Source organism: Erpetoichthys calabaricus, chromosome 8 (genome assembly GCF_900747795.2).
Source record: "Erpetoichthys calabaricus chromosome 8, fErpCal1.3, whole genome shotgun sequence".
In the NCBI taxonomy this organism is placed as follows: domain Eukaryota; kingdom Metazoa; phylum Chordata; class Cladistia; order Polypteriformes; family Polypteridae; genus Erpetoichthys; species Erpetoichthys calabaricus.
In genome coordinates this window covers 68,043,044-68,063,529 of record NC_041401.2, presented here as the reverse complement: position 1 = coordinate 68,063,529, position 20,486 = coordinate 68,043,044, and the positions used below count along the sequence as shown (strand labels likewise).

The 20,486-nt window shown below is 37.7% G+C and overlaps 1 protein-coding gene across 3 annotated transcripts in view; it reads left to right on the top strand.

Moving 5' to 3' along the window:
* lrrc75a (leucine rich repeat containing 75A) overlaps window positions 1-20,486 on the top strand; it is a 266,990-nt gene that overhangs the window by 58,630 nt on the left and 187,874 nt on the right. For 2 of the 3 annotated variants that reach the window (XM_051930968.1, XM_028806701.2), the window contains one exon: window positions 6,672-6,800. The exons of the other annotated variant lie outside the window; for it this stretch is intronic. In XM_051930968.1, the coding sequence (XP_051786928.1) occupies window positions 6,672-6,800 (129 nt within the window). The remainder of the gene's footprint in view (window positions 1-6,671; window positions 6,801-20,486) is intronic. 3 annotated transcript variants of the gene reach the window in all.

Here is a 20,486-nt window from a genome sequence, read left to right as displayed (position 1 = left end):
TTTTTTATATGGTAGAAAAGCCTGGGTTTGTTAGAATGTTAAAAGTAATAAGCCCCAAGTATAAAATACTGAGCCACAAATATTTTGCAGAGGTGGCATTGCCCAGTTTGTACAATGAAACACAGGTTGGAAATTGCCGTGCAGTTGGAAAAAGCTTTGTTTTACTCCGCAACAACGGATCTCTGGACGAGCAGAACCATGCAGCCTTATGTGTGCCTGACAGTTCATTTTATTGACGAGGACTGGACACTGAAAAGCATCTGCCTCCAGACACCCTACTTCCCTGATGACCATGTGGGAGAAATAATAGCTGAAGGGCTGAAAGAATTTCTGGCATCCTGGAAGCTCACAGAAGACCAAATGGTTTGCATGACCACTGATGCTGGGACAAGTATGATCAAGGCCTTGAAAGTCAATCAGTGGATTTGCCTTCAGTGCTTTGGACACATGCTGCACAATGCCATAGGTAAGTGGGTTGTATAGCCTACTGGGCCTATTGCCAATCTCATTTAAGACTAGAACCTTTAATCACCAGCAGTATGTATCACACCTTTCACTGTTGTTAATAGGCCATCGCATTAGCACACCTCTCACTCACCCATCAAGAAAACAATGAGACAGTCAGTAATTCTCACAGCAGCAGAGTTGCTGTCACTCCATAAATTCCGTAAAACACATAATACAGTCGTGTTCGTCACATATTTTAGTGCTCATTTATTTAACTGTTGGTTTCGATAATCCCACAGTGGTAATAAAATAAAAGCCTCTCTTTCACATAAATACCAAAAGAACTGATCACTTTACTTGCTATTACAGTTGGGTATGGGCAGTCTTATTATTTCAAAAAGATATAAAACGTGTCATGCACTGTGTTTCTTGTGTTCATTTTATATTTCTTGGAGTAACAACGCAAATGGAGTGACAAGCTGCTTCAGTCGAAAACAGTGCATTTCAAATAAAATGGAGAGTTGCCAACTTTGGTTAGCTGTGTGGATTGAGAAGTCTGCACACATAGTTGCATGTATGTAACAGTTGTATTACCTTGTAAATAGTCAATAGGGTTTACAAAATACCCCTATGCTTTTAAAGTAGGTAATATTAGGTTTAGAATGGAATAATATAGATTTGACATAAGATTTCTTGCATGATTGTGAGAGTCTGAAAGTCAGAGTGTCACGCCAAATGCATGAGAGTTGGCAACCCTGAAAATGTATGTTTTTTTTTTCCACTTGAGTCGATTTCTGAAGACTTCTTATTTATTATTTATAATTTATGTTGTTATTGCCTGCCCATGCTGCTTGATTTTGTTTAAATGTATTTCAGTTTATTTGTTAAATTATTTTTCTGCATTTTATGTTTTATTTTATATTTATTATTTAATATTTATTTTATATTAAATTTTTATAACACTCCTAAAGTGTAGCTTTTTTGTTATTGTTGTTTCCTTTATTTTGAAACTATATGGAAACTATTTTTGAGTTCTGTTTTGTCTTGTTCATGTAAAAAAAATCGATTTAAAATTGAAAATCGCCCATAACACTGAAAAAAATAATTTTTTTTTTGCCCTCATCACTCCACCCTAGTCTCAGGATACATTTATTACCCAATAGAAATACTATTTCAATAATTCTAGAGTGTGCAAGATTATAAGGTGGTTGAATATTTTAGAGATATGGGCAACTTTTTATATATATTCCCTATGGTATACGGTACATAAAGTTTATTTGGGGTTAGATTGCATGGAATGTATTGATTTGCTTGCAAGTCTTTGATCTGGAACAGTAAATCTGGTAAACCAGATAATGAAACACCCAAAACCATATCTGCAGAAATGATACTTTTGGGTTCACCTCTGTGAAAAGTAGGATAAAAAGAACACTTTTGTCTGATTGGAATATTTAAAAGCCAAGGGCACATTTTTGTGTATGAGAAACCTCATAGAAGAAGTAAGGATCAAAAAGGCTGTCTGTTTAGATTCGAGTCAGGTCAGGTTGGAGAGCATGCACTGGTATAGCTCTTTGCCGCACCCACCACACGATGAAACTGCTCGGGATCCTGGTTGGTAACTCCCCAGGCAGACACGTGGTCCAGTCACACCCTTCAGAAATGACCCTGTATCTGCCGCAGCCAGGTGTTAAGTGGGTGTCACCTTGACCTGGTCCAGCCACTTGGGTCTTCAACATTGAGGATCCCGTGAGCCGGATCACTCTCTGGGAATCGTGCCACAGGGTCATTTTGTTGTAACTGACACTCCCTCACAATGCAGGTAATGTGCCTCATTCGGGACTCAGTGAGCTCCCGCTTATTCGACACAAAGTCAAACCAGCTGTACTCAAGAAGTCTCCGAAGAGACACAGTACCAAAGGTACTGGTCACTGGATAGCATCCATGTCTCGCAACCATATAGCAAGACAGGAAGTACCAGGGGCCTCATTTATAAACAGTGTGTATGCACAAAAATGTTGCGTACGCCTGTTTCCATGCTTACATCATGATGTATAAAAACTAAACTTGGCATAAAGCCACGCACATTTTCACGCCAGGTCAATCCCATGCGTACACAAATTCTGCACTCTGTTTTGCAAACTGGCGGCACCCAGCTTCAAAGCAGTGCTACTGTGCCTGTGTGGTTTCCCTTTATTTTTTAGATTCGCATCCCTGATGCGGCTTTATCAAATACACTGAAATTAATTGCAAATTGTTTATTAGTTTAAAGCACCTGATTGTAATCAACCTGTAACCATATAATGGTGCACAGAATGGCCAAATTATTCCAACTATAGCTGCTTTAGCGTTGTCACTGTCAGTGCACCACTCAGAGTATTTAACCCACTGTATCTGAGTGTGGAATCAGGGCTGTACAGCAGCTGATCGAATTATCGGGATACAGCATCTAGCACACGCTGTCTCAGCGATGCGCACAGTCTATTTGAACGTGATAGTGATTGTAAAGCTGACATGTCATGCATCCATTATTCTTCCATTATCAACTCCATTGATTACAGAAATGTATGTGATTTTTAAGACATCTTAAATATGTATAAATTTGAGTTCCTTTATCAAAGACTTTGTAAGCTTACTGCTGTAGAGTAATATTAGTAACATGCTTTTAAAGCAAATGTCAACTTGACATTAACAGTTGTAAATTGTATTTGTAATGTAGAAGTCAGGGCTCCATTTCCCAAAATGTGCCACATTAAAAGAAAATTCATCCAGTTTAACCTAATACTTGTCATAAATGACACCCAACAGTCGCCCAATTTAAGGTAGTGTTTTACCTATATTGAAACATCAAAGAAAAAAGACTAAGCAGAACCCTGGCAAAGTAACTTTATTAAAGAATTCTTACCAAATTCTATAGAAGCTTTGAGCTATTCCTCATAAAGAAAGTTGACTTTTTTTCCCTCTAGATTTAGATAATAAAGTCATTGCTTTATAGAGGGAGCGTTTTAATTCTTTCAGCTAAGTAAGATAACTTGAGGTACAAACAATGTACAGTAGGATATTATAGTAAATTTTCCATACCTTAATCTTTTATCATTAGGTATTAATCTATCAGTGCTTTTTAAGGATAGGAAATATTTGTCAATCTGACAGATAAGCAAATATTTTCCCCAAAGTGGTAATCCCGAAACATATGACCCAGTGAGGCAGGTTCATATGAAAATTTTTCTGCCAAATTTCACTTCTGTGCTCTTTTGCTTTTAAGCAGTTTTAGCTTGAATATGGTGGAAGATAATAAAAGGGATAGAAAAGACAAAAAGTTACAGAAGGAAAAGAATGTATACATTCATTGCTTAACCCTTTATTTATTTACTAATTAGACACTGGATACAGTGTAAACTGTTTAATCTGTTTATAAATCTGTTTACAACCCTACTTCAGAGTCATTGGAGCCAGAGCCTATCTAAGCATTGGGTGCAGGGCAGAAACCAAACCTGCAGAGAGGAAAGCAGAGTTGGACACAGAATGGGTTACTGTCACTATGCACAGTGTGTAATATCAATATAGTTGTTTGAAAGCAAATCACTGTCATAGTAAAATTTTTATGTTTCATGGGCAAGCACTCTCTTATAAATAGGTTATTTTATCTAGAATTTAATGCTAATACAAAGGTATCCACACACATGTCAGAACAGATGGTGAAGGACAAAACATGAACATTTGTGAAAAAAGCACTTAAGCTTTTAATGCTGATTTAACTTTGAACATGCAACAGCTGTAGAAACAGGTTGCATATTATTATCACATTCGTCACAATAAGAGGATTTGTTACAACAGGAATATGGTTGTGTTTCTAGTCTGCCACTGAGTTTTCTTTATGGCTCTTTAGCTGTGATTGGATAGCCTAGTTCAGGAAGGTCCAAAGACTGGGCAGTTTAATGACTTTTCACATGACAGCACTGAGGTGTTAAACTGTGAAAACACAATAAACAGCAGCAACAGGGTATGGTGGTTCCTCCCTTTTATTCTCTTGGTTAAATATTATTTGCAACATTTGCAGCAGATCAGCAGTACAATTCCTCATATGCCCGTTCTTCCTTTTTTAATAAGGAATTCCAGCAATTTCTAAGCCTACAACTTGAATCTTTCTTTTTATGTCTCTCTTTATGTTTACATTTCAAAAGGGCCTTCTTCTCAAGCTCATTTTTTTCCATTTCCAGTACATGCTAAAATACATCTGTATGATGTATACTGTATTTACAAGCTAAATCTATATGAAAATATGGCAAAAATCATGTGTTTGCATAACTAATTAGAGCATAAATCACAATGACATACGAATTATTTATTATATACTAGACAAAGAGCCCGTTTCGATAACGTAAAATGAAACGGGCACGAGTGGAATAGTAGTAAGTGTAAGCACCACAAACCTGATATAGGTGTATTGAATGAATGCGTAATTGAATCAGAATGCGTAATCAGGCCTCGAGCTGTAGTCGAAATCGCCTTTCAGGCCTCTAGAGCTTTAATCGAAGTGGCCTTTCTCTTTGAATTTTTGCTGCTGTAAATCCGCCCCCTGCCGCAATGTTGGGGTTGGATGTTGGTCGAAGTCGCCTTTCTCTTTGAATTTTCGCGGCTGTAAATCTGCCGCCTGCCGCAATGTCGGTCTCATAAGGTTTTTCGGGCAGCTGCGCAGAAGGCGACTGCGCATTCGGCTTCGGACGTGCGCAGAAGGCGACTGCGCATTCGGCTTCGGACGTGTGCAGAAGGCGACTGCGCATTCGGCTTCTGACGGACGTGAGTTAGTGAGGAGGCTGGCGAATTATGTATTAAGATGCTGCACACTGCAAAGATGATAATCAAACTGTACTGTACTAGCAGGCTGTAAACTCGTATATAGATAGTCCCATAATACTGACATTTTCTTTCAAGATAAGAGCTGCACTATGAATTTAAATTGTCCTAAGGGATTTACAGATTCAGGTGAAGTTATCTAACTGTTTCGCAATTATGTAGTTTGAAACACTTCAATGAAAAGTAAAGCAAGAATTGCTACCATCTGCAGTGCCTGGAGATTACAGAATGCATTAATAAAGCAGACCATGGGAAATAATTCTAACTGTAAAAAATAGTCAGTCTTGTGAAACAAAGGTTTTTAGGTAACCTCAGGAATGTTGCTGACCAAGATAAAAACATCTTGATCAAACAGAGTATAAATTGTTTGTAGATAACTTCTGCTTATAGGAAATTGTTTTATTTGTCTTATGTGGGCTATGTTCTGATTTTTGTAACAGATATAAGTTAAATTTGTTGCTTTTGTTGAGGCATCTTTCAGGCATTGTGCTGTAATAGATACTAATCAAAGATAAATCATAAAGGTTGAGCTTTTAATGTAACTATTTCATATGCATCCTTATGGTTACTACTTACAGTATATGTCTCCTCCCCTCTGCACCCTATGTTATAATTTGTCACTGACAAGTTGAATTGTAAAGATGTCTCTGCAGCAGTTTGTTCTTTACTGCTCTCTTCATCTAACATCAGGTTTTCATGCTTAGAGATAAGGGACATAAGATCTGAGGTATAGGAATTTCTGTTTCAGTCATTATCCTAATCTTATTGTATTACTTAATGAGCCAGCCAAATAGATTGCAGCACTAACTGGGTAAAAATAAAGAGTAATTTAAAGGGGTTATATTATATACTATGGTAAAAGGGAAAAAGACAAATGTTAAGAAAGCAAGTGTTTTGTTTTTGGCTATGAATAAAATTAAAATTCTTTAAGACATAAAAGTAACTGTTAACCCTAAATACAAATAATTGGATGCTGCTATCGGAAGGGAGTCCGGACCTTACCTCTGATTCCTTATTTTGCCAACGGTTTATCCCGATTCCCATGCTCATTGCCAGGCAAATGCTAATCATGCTGCGGTCACATGATAATGTGGGCAAGGGAAATGAATGAGGGAGTCTGGGTGAAGTTTTTTGCTTTTGAATTGCTTGTGGTTCTACAGTTGCAGGTGGGCTGCATGTGCCTCATAATCATCTCCAAGAGCCACAATAACCATGCTAATAAATATGTGCTTGATCCTAATGTGTCTCTTAAATTATTTCAAATCCACAATAGTTATTGGGAGAATTAGGTCCAGACTGAGCTGAACTGAGCCTGGTGCCTTTTAAAGTTAAGCTAAGGACCTCTAGTAACCTGTAGCTTTCTCTTCTAGGATTTGGGGATGGAGTCAACATCTCTTGATGATGTCTTGTACCGATATGCAAGTTTTAGAAACTTAGTGGATCCCATTACACATGATCTTATTATCAGCTTGGCTCGATACATCCACTGTCCTAAAACGGTAAGTGGGAGCTCACTTTTTATCTGTCTTTCGTTTGTTTCTAGGTGGCTGAAAAAAGCAACGGCTAGTAACGCATTGTTTGTTTTCAGTGTAGGCCTTTTATTTTGTAAGTATGAAACTGAAAATGAGTTCTTTGCCTAATAAGAAATAAGGTTTTGATAAGTTAATGGCAACATTAAATGTCACATATACCGATTTAAATTTTTGAAACATAAAGTAAATATAAAACAAAGTAAAAAACTTATACTATAGTCTAATAATAATAATAATAATTCATTACATTTATATAGCGCTTTTCTCACTACTCCGTCTAATTAAAACTGTTTTCTTTAATTTGTTACGGCTTTGAAAGTTTATATTAAAATTTAAAAGCAGTAAGAAATTAAAGAGAACTCTGTGGTGGATAAATAAGAATCTAAAAAGTACCTACACATAAAGAAATGCTTGTATAAGGCATATAAGGCTAATAATTCCAATATGGCATATTAGAGCAATGTTTAAAAAGGTTATTAGGAAAGCTAAAAGTAAGCTGGAGAGAAATATTGCAGAAGACTCTTACAATATTTTAGTAATTAAAGAATGCTCAAAGAAGAAATGAGCAGTATTAGGAACAGTAGATCTGTTCAACAAAGAGCATTAGAATATACACAATGTACAGAGTGAAATAACAAATGCTTTGAACTTGCATTTTTCTTAAGTTTCTATTATATGAGTTAAAAAGTAGCTGGGACTACTAAGGATGCACTTTGTGATTTGGAAATTGTAGATGGAGAAGTACTGCTCAATTTAATTAGGCTGAGATCTAACAAATTATCAAGACCAGATAATATTTATCCTTGAATGCTTAAGGAAATCAATGAGTGCATATATAAACCCTTGATGCATATTGTTTGAAACTTTCTGCACACAGGGGAAATTCATAACGACTGAAAACTAGAAAATATGTCATTGTATAAAATGGCTAATCAAGTTAATTAAGTCAATATGGTAAGTAAGCTTACTGTGCATCACAAGTGAATTAATAGAATTCAAGGTGCAGTGCGTAGGTATGAACAAATTTGGCTCAAATACAGGAAGTGTAGGGTTAAGGTGAGGGGCACTTTTTCATAATTAGGTCATGTTAAAAGTGATGTTGCTCGGGGATCAGTACTAGGGCTGCTGCTGTTTTTAGTGTGCATAAAAGATCTGGGCAAAAATATAAAAACTATGCTGGGTAAGTTTCCAGATGAAGCCAAACTAGGTATTTAAGGGCAAATAATGTAGAATCAGCTAAATTGTTAGAGAGGGACTTGGGCAGCATAGATGCTGGGGGCAGATTTGTGGCAGATGAAACTTAATGTAAGTAAATGTAAAGTATTGCATGTAGACAGATTAAGGCAATCTGGCAATGTAATACATACATGTTTTGATTGGATCATTTTATTAATTTTTCATGAGCGTTCTCTGCTGACATATAAAAATGTTCATGGTGTCGTTTGTGGGTTTTTTATACCCAGGAAATCTAATCTGCTTATTATTTTCTAGATTGGAGTATCCGTTTAAAAGTTTACTTTATTTCTCATCTTTGTTGATTCCATTTTGCTTTGTCTTTAGGTGCTGGTATGTTATGTGCTTCACGTCAGTCGTTTCCATGACACTGTATCCCAGAATGCACTATTTAAAGATCACCTAGACCAGTGTTTAAAACTGTGCTCTGTGGAGTTCTAGGGATATGCGAAAATGTATAACAGTTCAGTGAGCCATTAGTCATAATGCTTTGTATGAACTATAGCCACTTACAAAATTAGTGGTGATCAATGAATAGCCTGAATTTGGTGCAACACTGATTTCATCTCTTGCCACAAGGAACTCCCCTAAACCAGAAAATAGAATTTTCACTCTCTCATGAGTTACTAAATAAATGTCTGTGTTGTTTGATTCAGGCACTGTTGCATTCATCACTGTGCATCTAGTTGTGCACTTTAACTAAACAAAATGTACTATTACTGTAATTATTAAAATATTTACTCGTATTGGTAGCAAATTAATACAATTTTTTTATTATTACATGTGGATGTTTGCTGTTTTTTGTGAAATCACATTTTTAAAAAGACTTTGTGATGATCTAAGAGCAGATGTAATTATATTCCTATGAAAAAAAACTGTGAACTTGTGCAATTCTTAAAAGATACAGATTGGAACATAAAGTTATGTTATGCTGCAGATATACTTCAGCGTTTGAAAAAGTTCAAATTATCACTTCGGGAAATACATGATACAATATTTGACAGTTAAAATAGAAGGCTCAAATGAGAAAATTAAATTTTGGATGCAAAGAAATGAAAACAATTACTTTGATAACTTCAAAACTTAACTGACCAAATGAATGAAGCAGAAATGAAGACTACAATTTTAACCAACTAAAACTTGTTTTGATCAATCATTTACAATTATTAATTAAATTTGAAGACTATTTTTCTAAAAGTCAGAACTCGTGAGCAGTGGTGTGGCGAGCACATCGGGGATCAATGGGAAAAAATATTGAGGAGGCCCCCAATATAATATAATAAGGAAAATAAATATAAAGATTTCAAGAAAAAAGTTTAATAAAGTGAGGATAAATTTAATTGAATATAGAGTTTCTTTTAAAATATGTTTATATGTCAAATATTTAATTTTTGTATAAGAGGATGACACTGTAAATAGATTATTTGAGAAACAAGAATATGCCACTTATCCAACCCGCTATATCCTAACTATAGGGTCACGGGGGTCTGCTGGAGCCAATCCCAGCCAACACAGGGCGCAAGGCAGGAAACAAACCCCGGGCAGGGCGCCAGCCCACCGCAGTAAAATTAAAATACTGGATAAATATTTGCAGGTTATTTATTTATTTAACTGAGTGGACATTTAATGCAAAGTAATTTTAAACTAATGCTGCATGGATTTTTTTTTATTGAGTGGACACCATTGGAGAATTGAACGTAGTTTTTTTTTTTTTTTTAACATGCTTTTTTCATTAATGTGTATGGTAATACATTATTAGTGACAGAAAACATATACAGGCAGTCCCTGGGTTAAGTACGAGACAGGGACTGTAGGTTTGTACTTAAGTTGAATTTGTATGTAAGTCAGAACAGGTACATTATTTTAATAAATGCTATTGTTGACCGACTGTAACCAAGTGCTCTGCCAATGAATCATGGAGTTTCACCTCTCTCTGACCTTTTTATTATTTCTACTTTATTTTCAATGGTGATGGTTTTTCTCTTCTTTACTGTGTCACCAGCACTTGCATCATTTGTGTTTCAGAGACATTCTTGAAGGGTGAAGACAAAAGGTTAAGATGAGCTCTTCTGCATAGCACTGTACACGTTATCACAGCAGGAAGACACCCGTCAACACGTATGATGTACTGACAAGACACAACTTCCTGATATGTGCGTAACAGTACAAGCAGGCTTGCTATTGAGAATGAATGGGGGCGGTGAGGGGCGGTCATCACCAGCCCACCTCACAGTCACCTCCAATACAGTAAACTGCTTGCAGTGTCCGCCCAACGAGAACGAACACGGTGCAGCCAAAGGCGGGTAGTGAATCGCCCAACCCCAATTCAACAGGCAGCCATCCGAGGCACACTACAATGCTACCTCCGCCGCCCCGTTGAGCCACAACCGGATCACTGCTTGCAGCATTACCAGCCGTGTGTGCTGGGCAGACAGTGAAAAGCCCCCCTCTGCTCCTTCCAGCCTGTGTCCAGTCAGGAGCAATAGCTGTGGTGGCGTAGTAGGTGGGCAGCGAACCATCGTCCTGCACACAAGCGATAGCTGTGGCCCCGGTGACTATGGACCACGGGTCACCACTTGCCGCTGGGAGCTGCCCAAGGGACACTACACTGCGCGAGCAGCGAAATCGCCCCCCTCCAGCCACCGCTTGCAGCATCCCCAGACCGAAGATGACGGAGCGGCAGTTACTGAGGCGCATGTGTCGCAGCTGCATCCTCATTCGTAAGTCGTAGGTCGGATGTGCGTAACCTGGGGACTACCTGTATTGAATTATATCAGGTCTTCAGTTTATTGATACTTGGTATCATTTACAATTTTTAACAATGTTACTGTAATATCTCACAAATAAACTAGGAAATCGTTGTTAATGATATTCTCACGTTAACTCCTCTATGTGCACAGGTTATTAATTATACCCATAACTGCTAGACATGACCATAGCTAGCTTTACATAACCCTGCCTGAGAAGGATTTTTGCCATTCATTCAGTACTACATAAAAATAATTACCTTGAGTGAACAGGATAAATAATTTTGAAATGGGGTATGAGGGGAAACAAGTCATGTCATGTCTGTTAATGACTCTGGAATGGCAAGAGGCAGTAGCACAGCCATTGGGTGGGCAGGATTATAACTGGATGGGGACAGATTTGTTGAAATGGTTATGTTTTGCTCTTGTAGAACCTAACAACATTGGATGCTGTGATTGTACTATGTCTAAAATTTAATTTAATTGGTATAGCTGGCTAGGACCAGATCTCCTCATACACTTTTAGCACATGATGAACAATAGTAAAAATCACTTAATGCCTTATATCTACTGTCTTGTGTTTAAATTATTAAGAGACTTTTTTCAAGATGCCATATCTCACTGATGCAGCGCTGTCTGTGTTGACATGATAATTTTAATTCTAAAATATTCAGTGTGATTGAAAAGAGATGCAAAGTCAAGCTGGTTTTAATCTCAGCAAATATTTTGTGGGATGAGAAGAATCGTGGATTGAGGTTAAATATCAGTGCATTACCATTCAGTAATCTGAAGAAAATCTGTGACCTTGATATAGTACTAGGGTGTTGTACCGTGTTAGCCATTATGAATGTAGAGACCTTGATAGATTATGTGCATTTTCAATTGTGAACTACTTTCATTCCTTTCTCAAAGTCTTACTAATTCCTTCAACTACGATTTCATTTTTTAAGGTAAAGTAACACCACATAAAGTACTATGATTTGAGCTTGTAGCCAACAATAGCAGATGTCTTTTTATTGTAAGGATTAGCTTGGTCAAAAAATGTATCCTCCACCAATATATTTCTATACAGTTTCTTTTAGAATTTGATAAGAATATATTAATATTTATATTAAAATATATATGTTCCCTTTCCCATCTGGTCCAAGTCCTGTGGCATTCCACCAGGAACTGCAACAATGCGTACTGACTCCACCACTGCACCTGACCAAGTATGTACAGTGATACCTTGAGATACGAGTTTAATTCGTTCCGTGACCAAGCTCGTAAGTCAAAATGCTTGTATCTCAAATTAATTTTCCCCATTGAAATTAATTGAAATGAGATTAATTCGTGCCAGCCCCCAAAAACCAACCCCAATTTTTTGTTAAATGTTTTCAACATAAGAAAAATTTATTTATAATGAACAAATATTGTATACAAACAAAATAAAACCTAATACATAAAATAGAATCTAAAGAAATAAACAGACGTTGGAAAAGCCGATTAGCGTATTGTAATGTTTTTTTCTTTCACTTCACTTTTGCTTAACTTAATTTTCTTCTTCACTAGTTTTTTTCTTTTTTGCCACGCTTCCATCACTTTCATTCGCAGGGCATTTCAATAGAAACCTGTCCAAGGAGCTTTGTTTAGTCCTCCCCTTTAGAATGTTTCTGAAATGAGTTAGGCAAGTGTCATTAAATAGCAAGGCTGCACATTCAGTTTCTTTTCAGTAAAGTCAGGCATTAGGCAAGTGTCATTAAATAGCGTGGCTGCACGTTCAGTTTCTTTTCAGTAAAGTCAGGCGTTAGGCAAGTGTCATTAAATAGCGCGGCTGCACGTTCAGTTTCTTTTCAATAAAGTCAGGCGTTAGGCAAGTGTCATTAAATAGCGCGGCTGCACGTTCAGTTTCTTTTCAATAAAGTCAGGCGTTAGGCAAGTGTCATTAAATAGCGCGGCTGCACATTCAGTTTCTTTTCAGTAAAGTCAGGCATAAGGCAAGTGTCATTAAATAGCGTGGCTGCACGTTCAGTTTCTTTTCAGTAAAGTCAGGCGTTAGGCAAGTGTCATTAAATAGCGCGGCTGCACGTTCAGTTTCTTTTCAATAAAGTCAGGCGTTAGGCAAGTGTCATTAAATAGCGCGGCTGCACGTTCAGTTTCTTTTCAATAAAGTCAGGCGTTAGGCAAGTGTCATTAAATAGCGCGGCTGCACGTTCAGTTTCTTTTCAATAAAGTCAGGCGTTAGGCAAGTGTCATTAAATAGCGTGGCTGCACATTCAGTTTCTTTTCAGTAAAGTCAGGCATTAGGCAAGTGTCATTAAATAGCGTGGCTGCACGTTCAGTTTCTTTTCAGTAAAGTCAGGCGTTAGGCAAGTGTAATTAAATAGCACGGCTGCACGTTCAGTTTCTTTTCAATAAAGTCAGGCGTTAGGCAAGTGTAATTAAATAGCGCGGCTGCACGTTCAGTTTCTTTTCAATAAAGTCAGGCGTTAGGCAAGTGTCATTAAATAGCGCGGCTGCACGTTCAGTTTCTTTTCAATAAAGTCAGGCGTTAGGCAAGTGTCATTAAATAGCGTGGCTGCACATTCAGTTTCTTTTCAGTAAAGTCAGGCATTAGGCAAGTGTCATTAAATAGCGTGGCTGCACGTTCAGTTTCTTTTCAGTAAAGTCAGGCGTTAGGCAAGTGTCATTAAATAGCGCGGCTGCACGTTCAGTTTCTTTTCAATAAAGTCAGGCGTTAGGCAAGTGTCATTAAATAGCGCGGCTGCACGTTCAGTTTCTTTTCAGTAAAGTCAGGCGTTAGGCAAGTGTCATTAAATAGCGCGGCTGCACGTTCAGTTTCTTTTCAGTAAAGTCAGGCGTTAGGCAAGTGTCATTAAATAGCGCGGCTGCACGTTCAGTTTCTTTTCAATAAAGTCAGGCGTTAGGCAAGTGTCATTAAATAGCGCCACTGTATGATCAGTTGTAATTTTTTCAGAGTGTTTCTTTTCTTTAAAGTTCGAAACGTTTTCCCACATTGCAAACACTTCCTTTATCTCACTTTAAGAGATAACCTCCTCCTCGATACCAATCTCCTGCAGAACCTCCGTATGTTGCTGCGTATGTAGTTCCATCAACTCCTCTGTCGTCTGTTCCTCGGAAAGTGCGGGGGCAAGCTCTTTGATGTCTCGTATTTCGAATTTTGGCTCATAACTCAAGACAAAAAATCAACCTAATGACGGCTCGTATCTCAAAAAACTCGTACATTGGGGCACTTGTATCTCAAGGTATCACTGTACTCCTAAAAGATTTAAGTTTGGAAGTACCAGACTCCTAGTTGTGATTGGACTCAATGCTCCATTAATTCATGATTCATACAGCACCAGAACATTTTAATTATAAAAGGCAAACAGTTTTTCAATGTAACCAGATTTGGGGCCTTAAATCTAGAGGCAAGGGGAAATTTAGCAGCTTCTGTGTCAAAACATAAGAATTTATGCTGGTGCATGAAAGAACAAGGCCTGAAAGGTGTAGGAGAATGAGAATATGTGTCAGTGAGAGAATATGAACTGATAGCATTGAAGTGAGCAAGAAATGTAAGACCAGGGGCCTCATGTATAAACGGTGCGTACGCAAAGAAATGTTGCGTACGAACGTTTCCACGCTCAAATCGTGATGTATAAAACCTAAACTTGGCGTAAAGCCACGCACATTTCCACGGTAACTCATACCTTGGCGTACGCAATTTCTCCGCTCGGTTTTACAGATTGGCGGCACCCAGCGTCAAAGCAATGCTACTGTTCCTGTGTGGTCACCCTTTCTTTCTTAGCTCCACATTTCTGACGCGGCTTTATAAATACACTGAAACTAACTGCATATTGTTTATTAGTGTAATGCATCTGATTGTAATTAACCTGCAGCAATATAATGGTCCAGGGAATAGCCATAGTACTGAATTCCAAATACCATAACTGCTTTGGCGTTGTAACTCTCACTGCATCATCTTCTTCTTTCAGCTGCTCCCGTTAAGGGTTGCCACAGCAGATCATCTTTTTCCATATTACTCTCACTGCACCACTCGGAGTATTTATATCACTGTATCTGAGTGGGGAATCACAGCAGCAGCTGATCGGAAAGAGAATTATCGGTACACAGCATGAAGCAGACGCTGCCTGAGCCAAGGCAAAACGCTTCAGAGACTTCCCTGTACGGACTTCGCGGTTTACAAAAAATTTCATCCCAAGAACTATAAACGCACTCAATCAGTCCATCAAGTGCTCCTTGTAGAACTGTTTGTACTTATAAGTACAATCACCTCACTGTAAACTTGCACTACAGTTATAATATTGCACAACCTGCGCCACTTTATGAAGTGCGTATTTACATATAATGATGATATCATTTTTAAGATGAAATGCAGCAAAATATGTAGATTATATTATACAGATAAAACTTTAACTTCATTTAAATAATCTTTATCTATAATAATAAAAGGCAAAGCCCTCACTGACTGACTGACTCACTGACTCACTCATCACTAATTCTCCAACTTCCCGTGTAGGTGGAAGGCTGAAATTTGGCAGGCTCATTCCTTACAGCTTACTTACAAAAGTTAGGCAGGTTTCATTTCGAAATTCAAAGCGTAATGGTCATAACTGGAACATATTTTTTGTCCATACACTGTAATGGAGGAGGCGGAGTCACGTATCGCGTCCTCACGCCTCCTACGTAATCACGTGAACTAAAAACAAGGAAGACATTTACAGCACGAGTCACACGCGGGAACGAAGGTAAATTACGTAAATTTTTGACTGTCTTTTAATACTGTGTGAGCATACATATTAACACATGTGCAATTAAACGTGTGCATTTACGGGGTGATTTCTCAGGCTTAAAAGCTCACCTTTTATCAAACGCGGGAAGAAAGGTAACTGACGTTGTTCACTGTCTTTTAATACTGTGTAACCATACATATTAACACATGTCCAATTAAACGTGTGCATTTACGGGGTGATTTCTCAGGCTTAAAAGCTCGCCTTTTACTAAAAAGGTAAATGCAAAACTATTTTCAATCAGTTTATTGAAACGCTCCCGTTAAGGATTGCAATAACATATTCGCGAGATAAAAGAACGAAGTAGGGGGAAATGGAGGAACAGCCGCAAACAGCGAAGAGCAAAAAATTAATTAAACAATTGAGAACGGAGCGAGTTAAGCATACAAGCATGTTCATAAGGGAAACAAAGCACGGTGTAAAACGTAACTTTAAATTAAGTTAATAGAAACGCTCCCGCTGCGGATTGCAATAACATATTCGCGAGATAAAAGTTTAATGAGAAGACAGGAGGTATAAACGAAGCACACGCCGTGGCGCAACGTTAGGGGCAACAGTTTCAACCATTCTATGATCTGCTTCTCGCAACTGAAAGACGGCACATGGCGGATGTTAGCCGACTTGCTGACCGCAACGTTAGGGGCTTCAACTATGGCGCTGACGCAACATCTCAGTGCCAACACTTTGCAGACTGTACTTAAAAGACACGCCCTCCTCACTGGACAGTTAAAAACACCAATCAAACTAACGATGACATCAAGTATTACCCAATCAAAAGTAGGAAAGGAGGCATCTTCATAAAATGCGTGTGGGATGATTTGCATGAGACGCTGCTTTAAAAAAAAAATGATAACAAAAATACGGGATAAATCCCGTCCAGTATTGATTCAAAACGGGACGCGCAATTTCATTCTCAAACACGGCACGATTCCGTATTTTACAGGACGGGTGGCAACCCTACAGTGCCAGGTAACCACCCATACAATCAGATTGTGATTCAGACTAGGAATGCAATGAATGTAATTACCCCGATCTACATACAAGACGAAAGTCTTGCAACATTCAAAGATGATGGTTTGGGATAATTAGTACTTATTAAGTACAACATTGAACATAAAAGAGCTTATGAAGCCTTGAACCAAAAAAGCAAGATCTCAGAGATCGTAAAAAAAAAAAAGGAGGTAATGTCGTTTTACTCGCTGTACATTTTACTCAAACATTACCAGTTATTCCACGAGGGAGACCAGCAGATGAACTGAACGCGTGTTTAAAATCCATGCTTCTCCCACGGTCGGTTATATGTCGCGTGTTCTCGGGTAGGTACACCAAAAAATGTATACATTTAAGCATGTAATGGGCAAAGAAAAAATGAGGTATACCCGAAGGCACTGCAGTAGTACTCAATGTAACTTTACTTCTTAAATGTTAATGTTTTACTGTTTAATAATTTATACGCTTCTTATATATTGTTCAAATTCTTTTATGAAAATACCAGTGACAGCGCAATGAACGATAACATGGAGTGAATACACCATACGCATCTGCCCACGGCCGCCCTGGTGTGCGCAGATAGGAGTTGATTCTAAAATAAAATAAACATAAAAAGAGTAATACATTCATCACCCATAAAGCGGATAGCAGACGTGACGTATTATATGTGTACCACATTTCAAGTCAATACGTGAAACGGTTTGCAAGCTACATGTGATTTAAAATCCTGGACAGACCAACGAAAAGCCACGGTAGCAAATTATTGAAGAAGATTTTACTGTTTAATAATTTATATTTATATGAAATGTGCTTCTTATATATTACTTCATATTCTCATATGATAATGATGTTAATGTTGTTTATATTGATTTCTATGTTATTGTAAGTGCATCTATGTGTGTATATGTATGTATGTATGTGTATATATATATATATATATATATATATATATATATATATATATATATATATATATAAAAATATATATATATAAAAAATATATGTGTATATGTATATATAATATATCTGTATATGTGTGTATATGTGTGTGTATATGTGTATATGTATATATATATGACAGCAACACTCATAACAATGACAACACAATTACATTGACAATCATGTTACGTTATTTTTAAAATGTTTCCTTTACTTTTTCATTACCTCTTTAACACACTACTTCTCCGCTGCGAAGCGCGGGTATTTTGCTAGTTGTTAATAATTAAACATGTGAGGACATGGTGCAGCAGCGCTAGCTAGTTCAGGGATTGTTCCTGCATTGCGTTGTATTCTTGCTTGTGCTGACGCGACACTGGGAGGATAGACGGATATAATAATTAAACATGTACTACGAAGATATTTCAATGTTCCTTAAAAGTTTTGAAGAATTGGCGTTTTAAGCTTACAGATGGCTTCACGTCTATATAGCTGATTGTGTGGCGATTGGGTTTTTGGAGAAAGAAAAGTAAGGACAGGAATTGGAGGTTAGTACGTTTGAAAGAGACAGTACTTCTGTAATAAATTATTTCATCGAAGGTCGCGCATGGCGCCGCAAGCCTCTTGTGTGAGACATGAACAAGCACTGCGCCACCGTGTTCCCATGTTTAATAACATGCTTTCATTCCTATCATCATGAAAAAGATATCACGTATACATCTCAGTATATCCCCGTGACCCTGTGTTCGGATTCAGCGGGTTGGAAAATGGATGGATGGACATCTCAGTATATTAATTATTCAGAGAGCTGTAATATCACGAATGTAATGGATTATGTTACCTGTCAGAGAAAGAGAAAGCCCGTTTAAGAAGCAGGTAGTGATTCACATATGTAGAGCACATAGAAGATCAAATACAGAACAAAGCATTTAATGTGCCACTTTAGTTACAATGGGATTTGAGAAACTAGTAAATTAAACGATTTTAAGATGAAGTTTATGATGTTCTACTTTAATGGCAAAATAAACTACGTGATTAAAGTGGAAATTTCGAGATTAAAGTTGACATTTCGTGCTTTTTTCCCCACTATGTGCCTATTTTTTTTGTCTGCACCCTAATAAGCTTTCATATGACACTCAGATGGTGGGCTACGACTCGCCTTTTCATGGCGACTTTGATATGTGATTTCTTTTTTATTTCGGGCACTGTGCGACTTTGTGAACTGGAGCCTTCGAGTTTCTCTGACACTCTGTCACTCGATCAACTTCCTTTTGTTGATTATACCACTGTTTAAACCAACAAATAGTACGTTTTTCCTTTGCCTCCACTTGGTATTCGCTGAAATTATTATATTTCCCCCCGTGCTTTTCCCATTGTCTTTTCACAGAAGGCTATTTATATTGATTTGCATATTCAAAGAGGCGTAATTCTGGGAGGAGTTGGGGCGGGACAGAAGGCGCGTGCACGTACGTTACTTTTCATGCTGATCAGGATTTATGTAGTGGAAGAACGTGAAAGTTTGCGTACGTACAGATTCCTGCATCTGGATTTTTCTGTGCGTACGCACATTCCTGCTTTTGTGCTTACACCATGTTATAGTGTGAGTTCTACGCACGGCGTTATACATGAGGCCCCAGAAAATTAGAACAGGAGGACAAGAACAGTACAGCTGGGGCATCATGTTGGGACAAGTAACAGAGGGAACCTGGGCAGAGGTAGATTTAGATGTTAAATGTAAAATTTAGTAATTTATTTGTTTCGGTGTCTTGATGAAAATTTGATGTTTTTGAAAATAAAGAGGATAATGTGAAACTTTGGGATGGAAGAGGGGGGTAGAGGTTTATAAGAAGCCTTACATAACAGCGAATAAAGAAGTTAGACAGGCTTTCTGAGAAGAGAAATTAGGATGGTAGGGTAAATGATATGTAAGCAAAGCACAATAAACACTTAGTGCTGAATGAAGCTGCAGATACAGTATTAGAAAAAGATGGAAGAATGAATGCCAAAGTGAGACTGAAGATTTTGGAGTGATTTGATACCATACTTACACCTAGGCAGACAAAAAACTTGGGTGTCCACAAAATTGTGCATGGTTATTAAAGATGGGTGCCATTTGGGTATGCTGGCAACTTTGCCACACTACGGACTATGTTGCCTGGATATATTGGTATAATGGGTTAAGGTAAACAAATTGTGTGTTTTAAATGCTCTTTTGTCATTCTTCGCTGAAGTACTACTGTCCCATCCATCATCTACACCAATGGTTCTCAGACTTTGGGGCAGGCCCCCCTAGGGTGGCACAAAGTAGCAAAAAGGGGGGCGCGAAGATGTGAAAAAAAGAAAACAAGAATCGAAAATATGAAAAATACATCTATTGAAACCAAGACAAATTATCTTAAACTACATTCTGATACTAGAAAAATAAATTATAGAGTTAGATAAATGTCAATAAAAGTTAAGTAGGTATAATAAAATATGCATCTATGATGTATCATTAATTAAAAGAGAACAAATTGGTATAGTGGGCTCCTTTCAAAAAAATGGTAGGGGGCGTAATTAAAACTGTTATGAAAACTCGGGTCGCAAATTCTTAAAGGTTGAGAAACGCTGATCTACACTACCTCTCTGATACCTCTACCCTCATGAGATGAGGATTTGTTCTTTTAGTGTATGGTTGGATCCATAATTATTGTAGTTCATTGCTGAGCTGGAACCATGGACACTACTTTGTATTTCCTAGTTTTGTGTGGTTTCACAAATATATATTTAATTCCACAATATTACACTAGATGGCTTTTTGAATAATTTAATCCATGTATCTTGGAAAACATCCAAGTGCTTTCAAAAAAAAGTCCCATCCAAAGTGGGGGAGCTAGGGAGAATTTAGATTAACAGCCATTACTACAGGTCTCCGTGTTATTACAGGAAATGAGCACCAGTGCTGATAAATGATAATG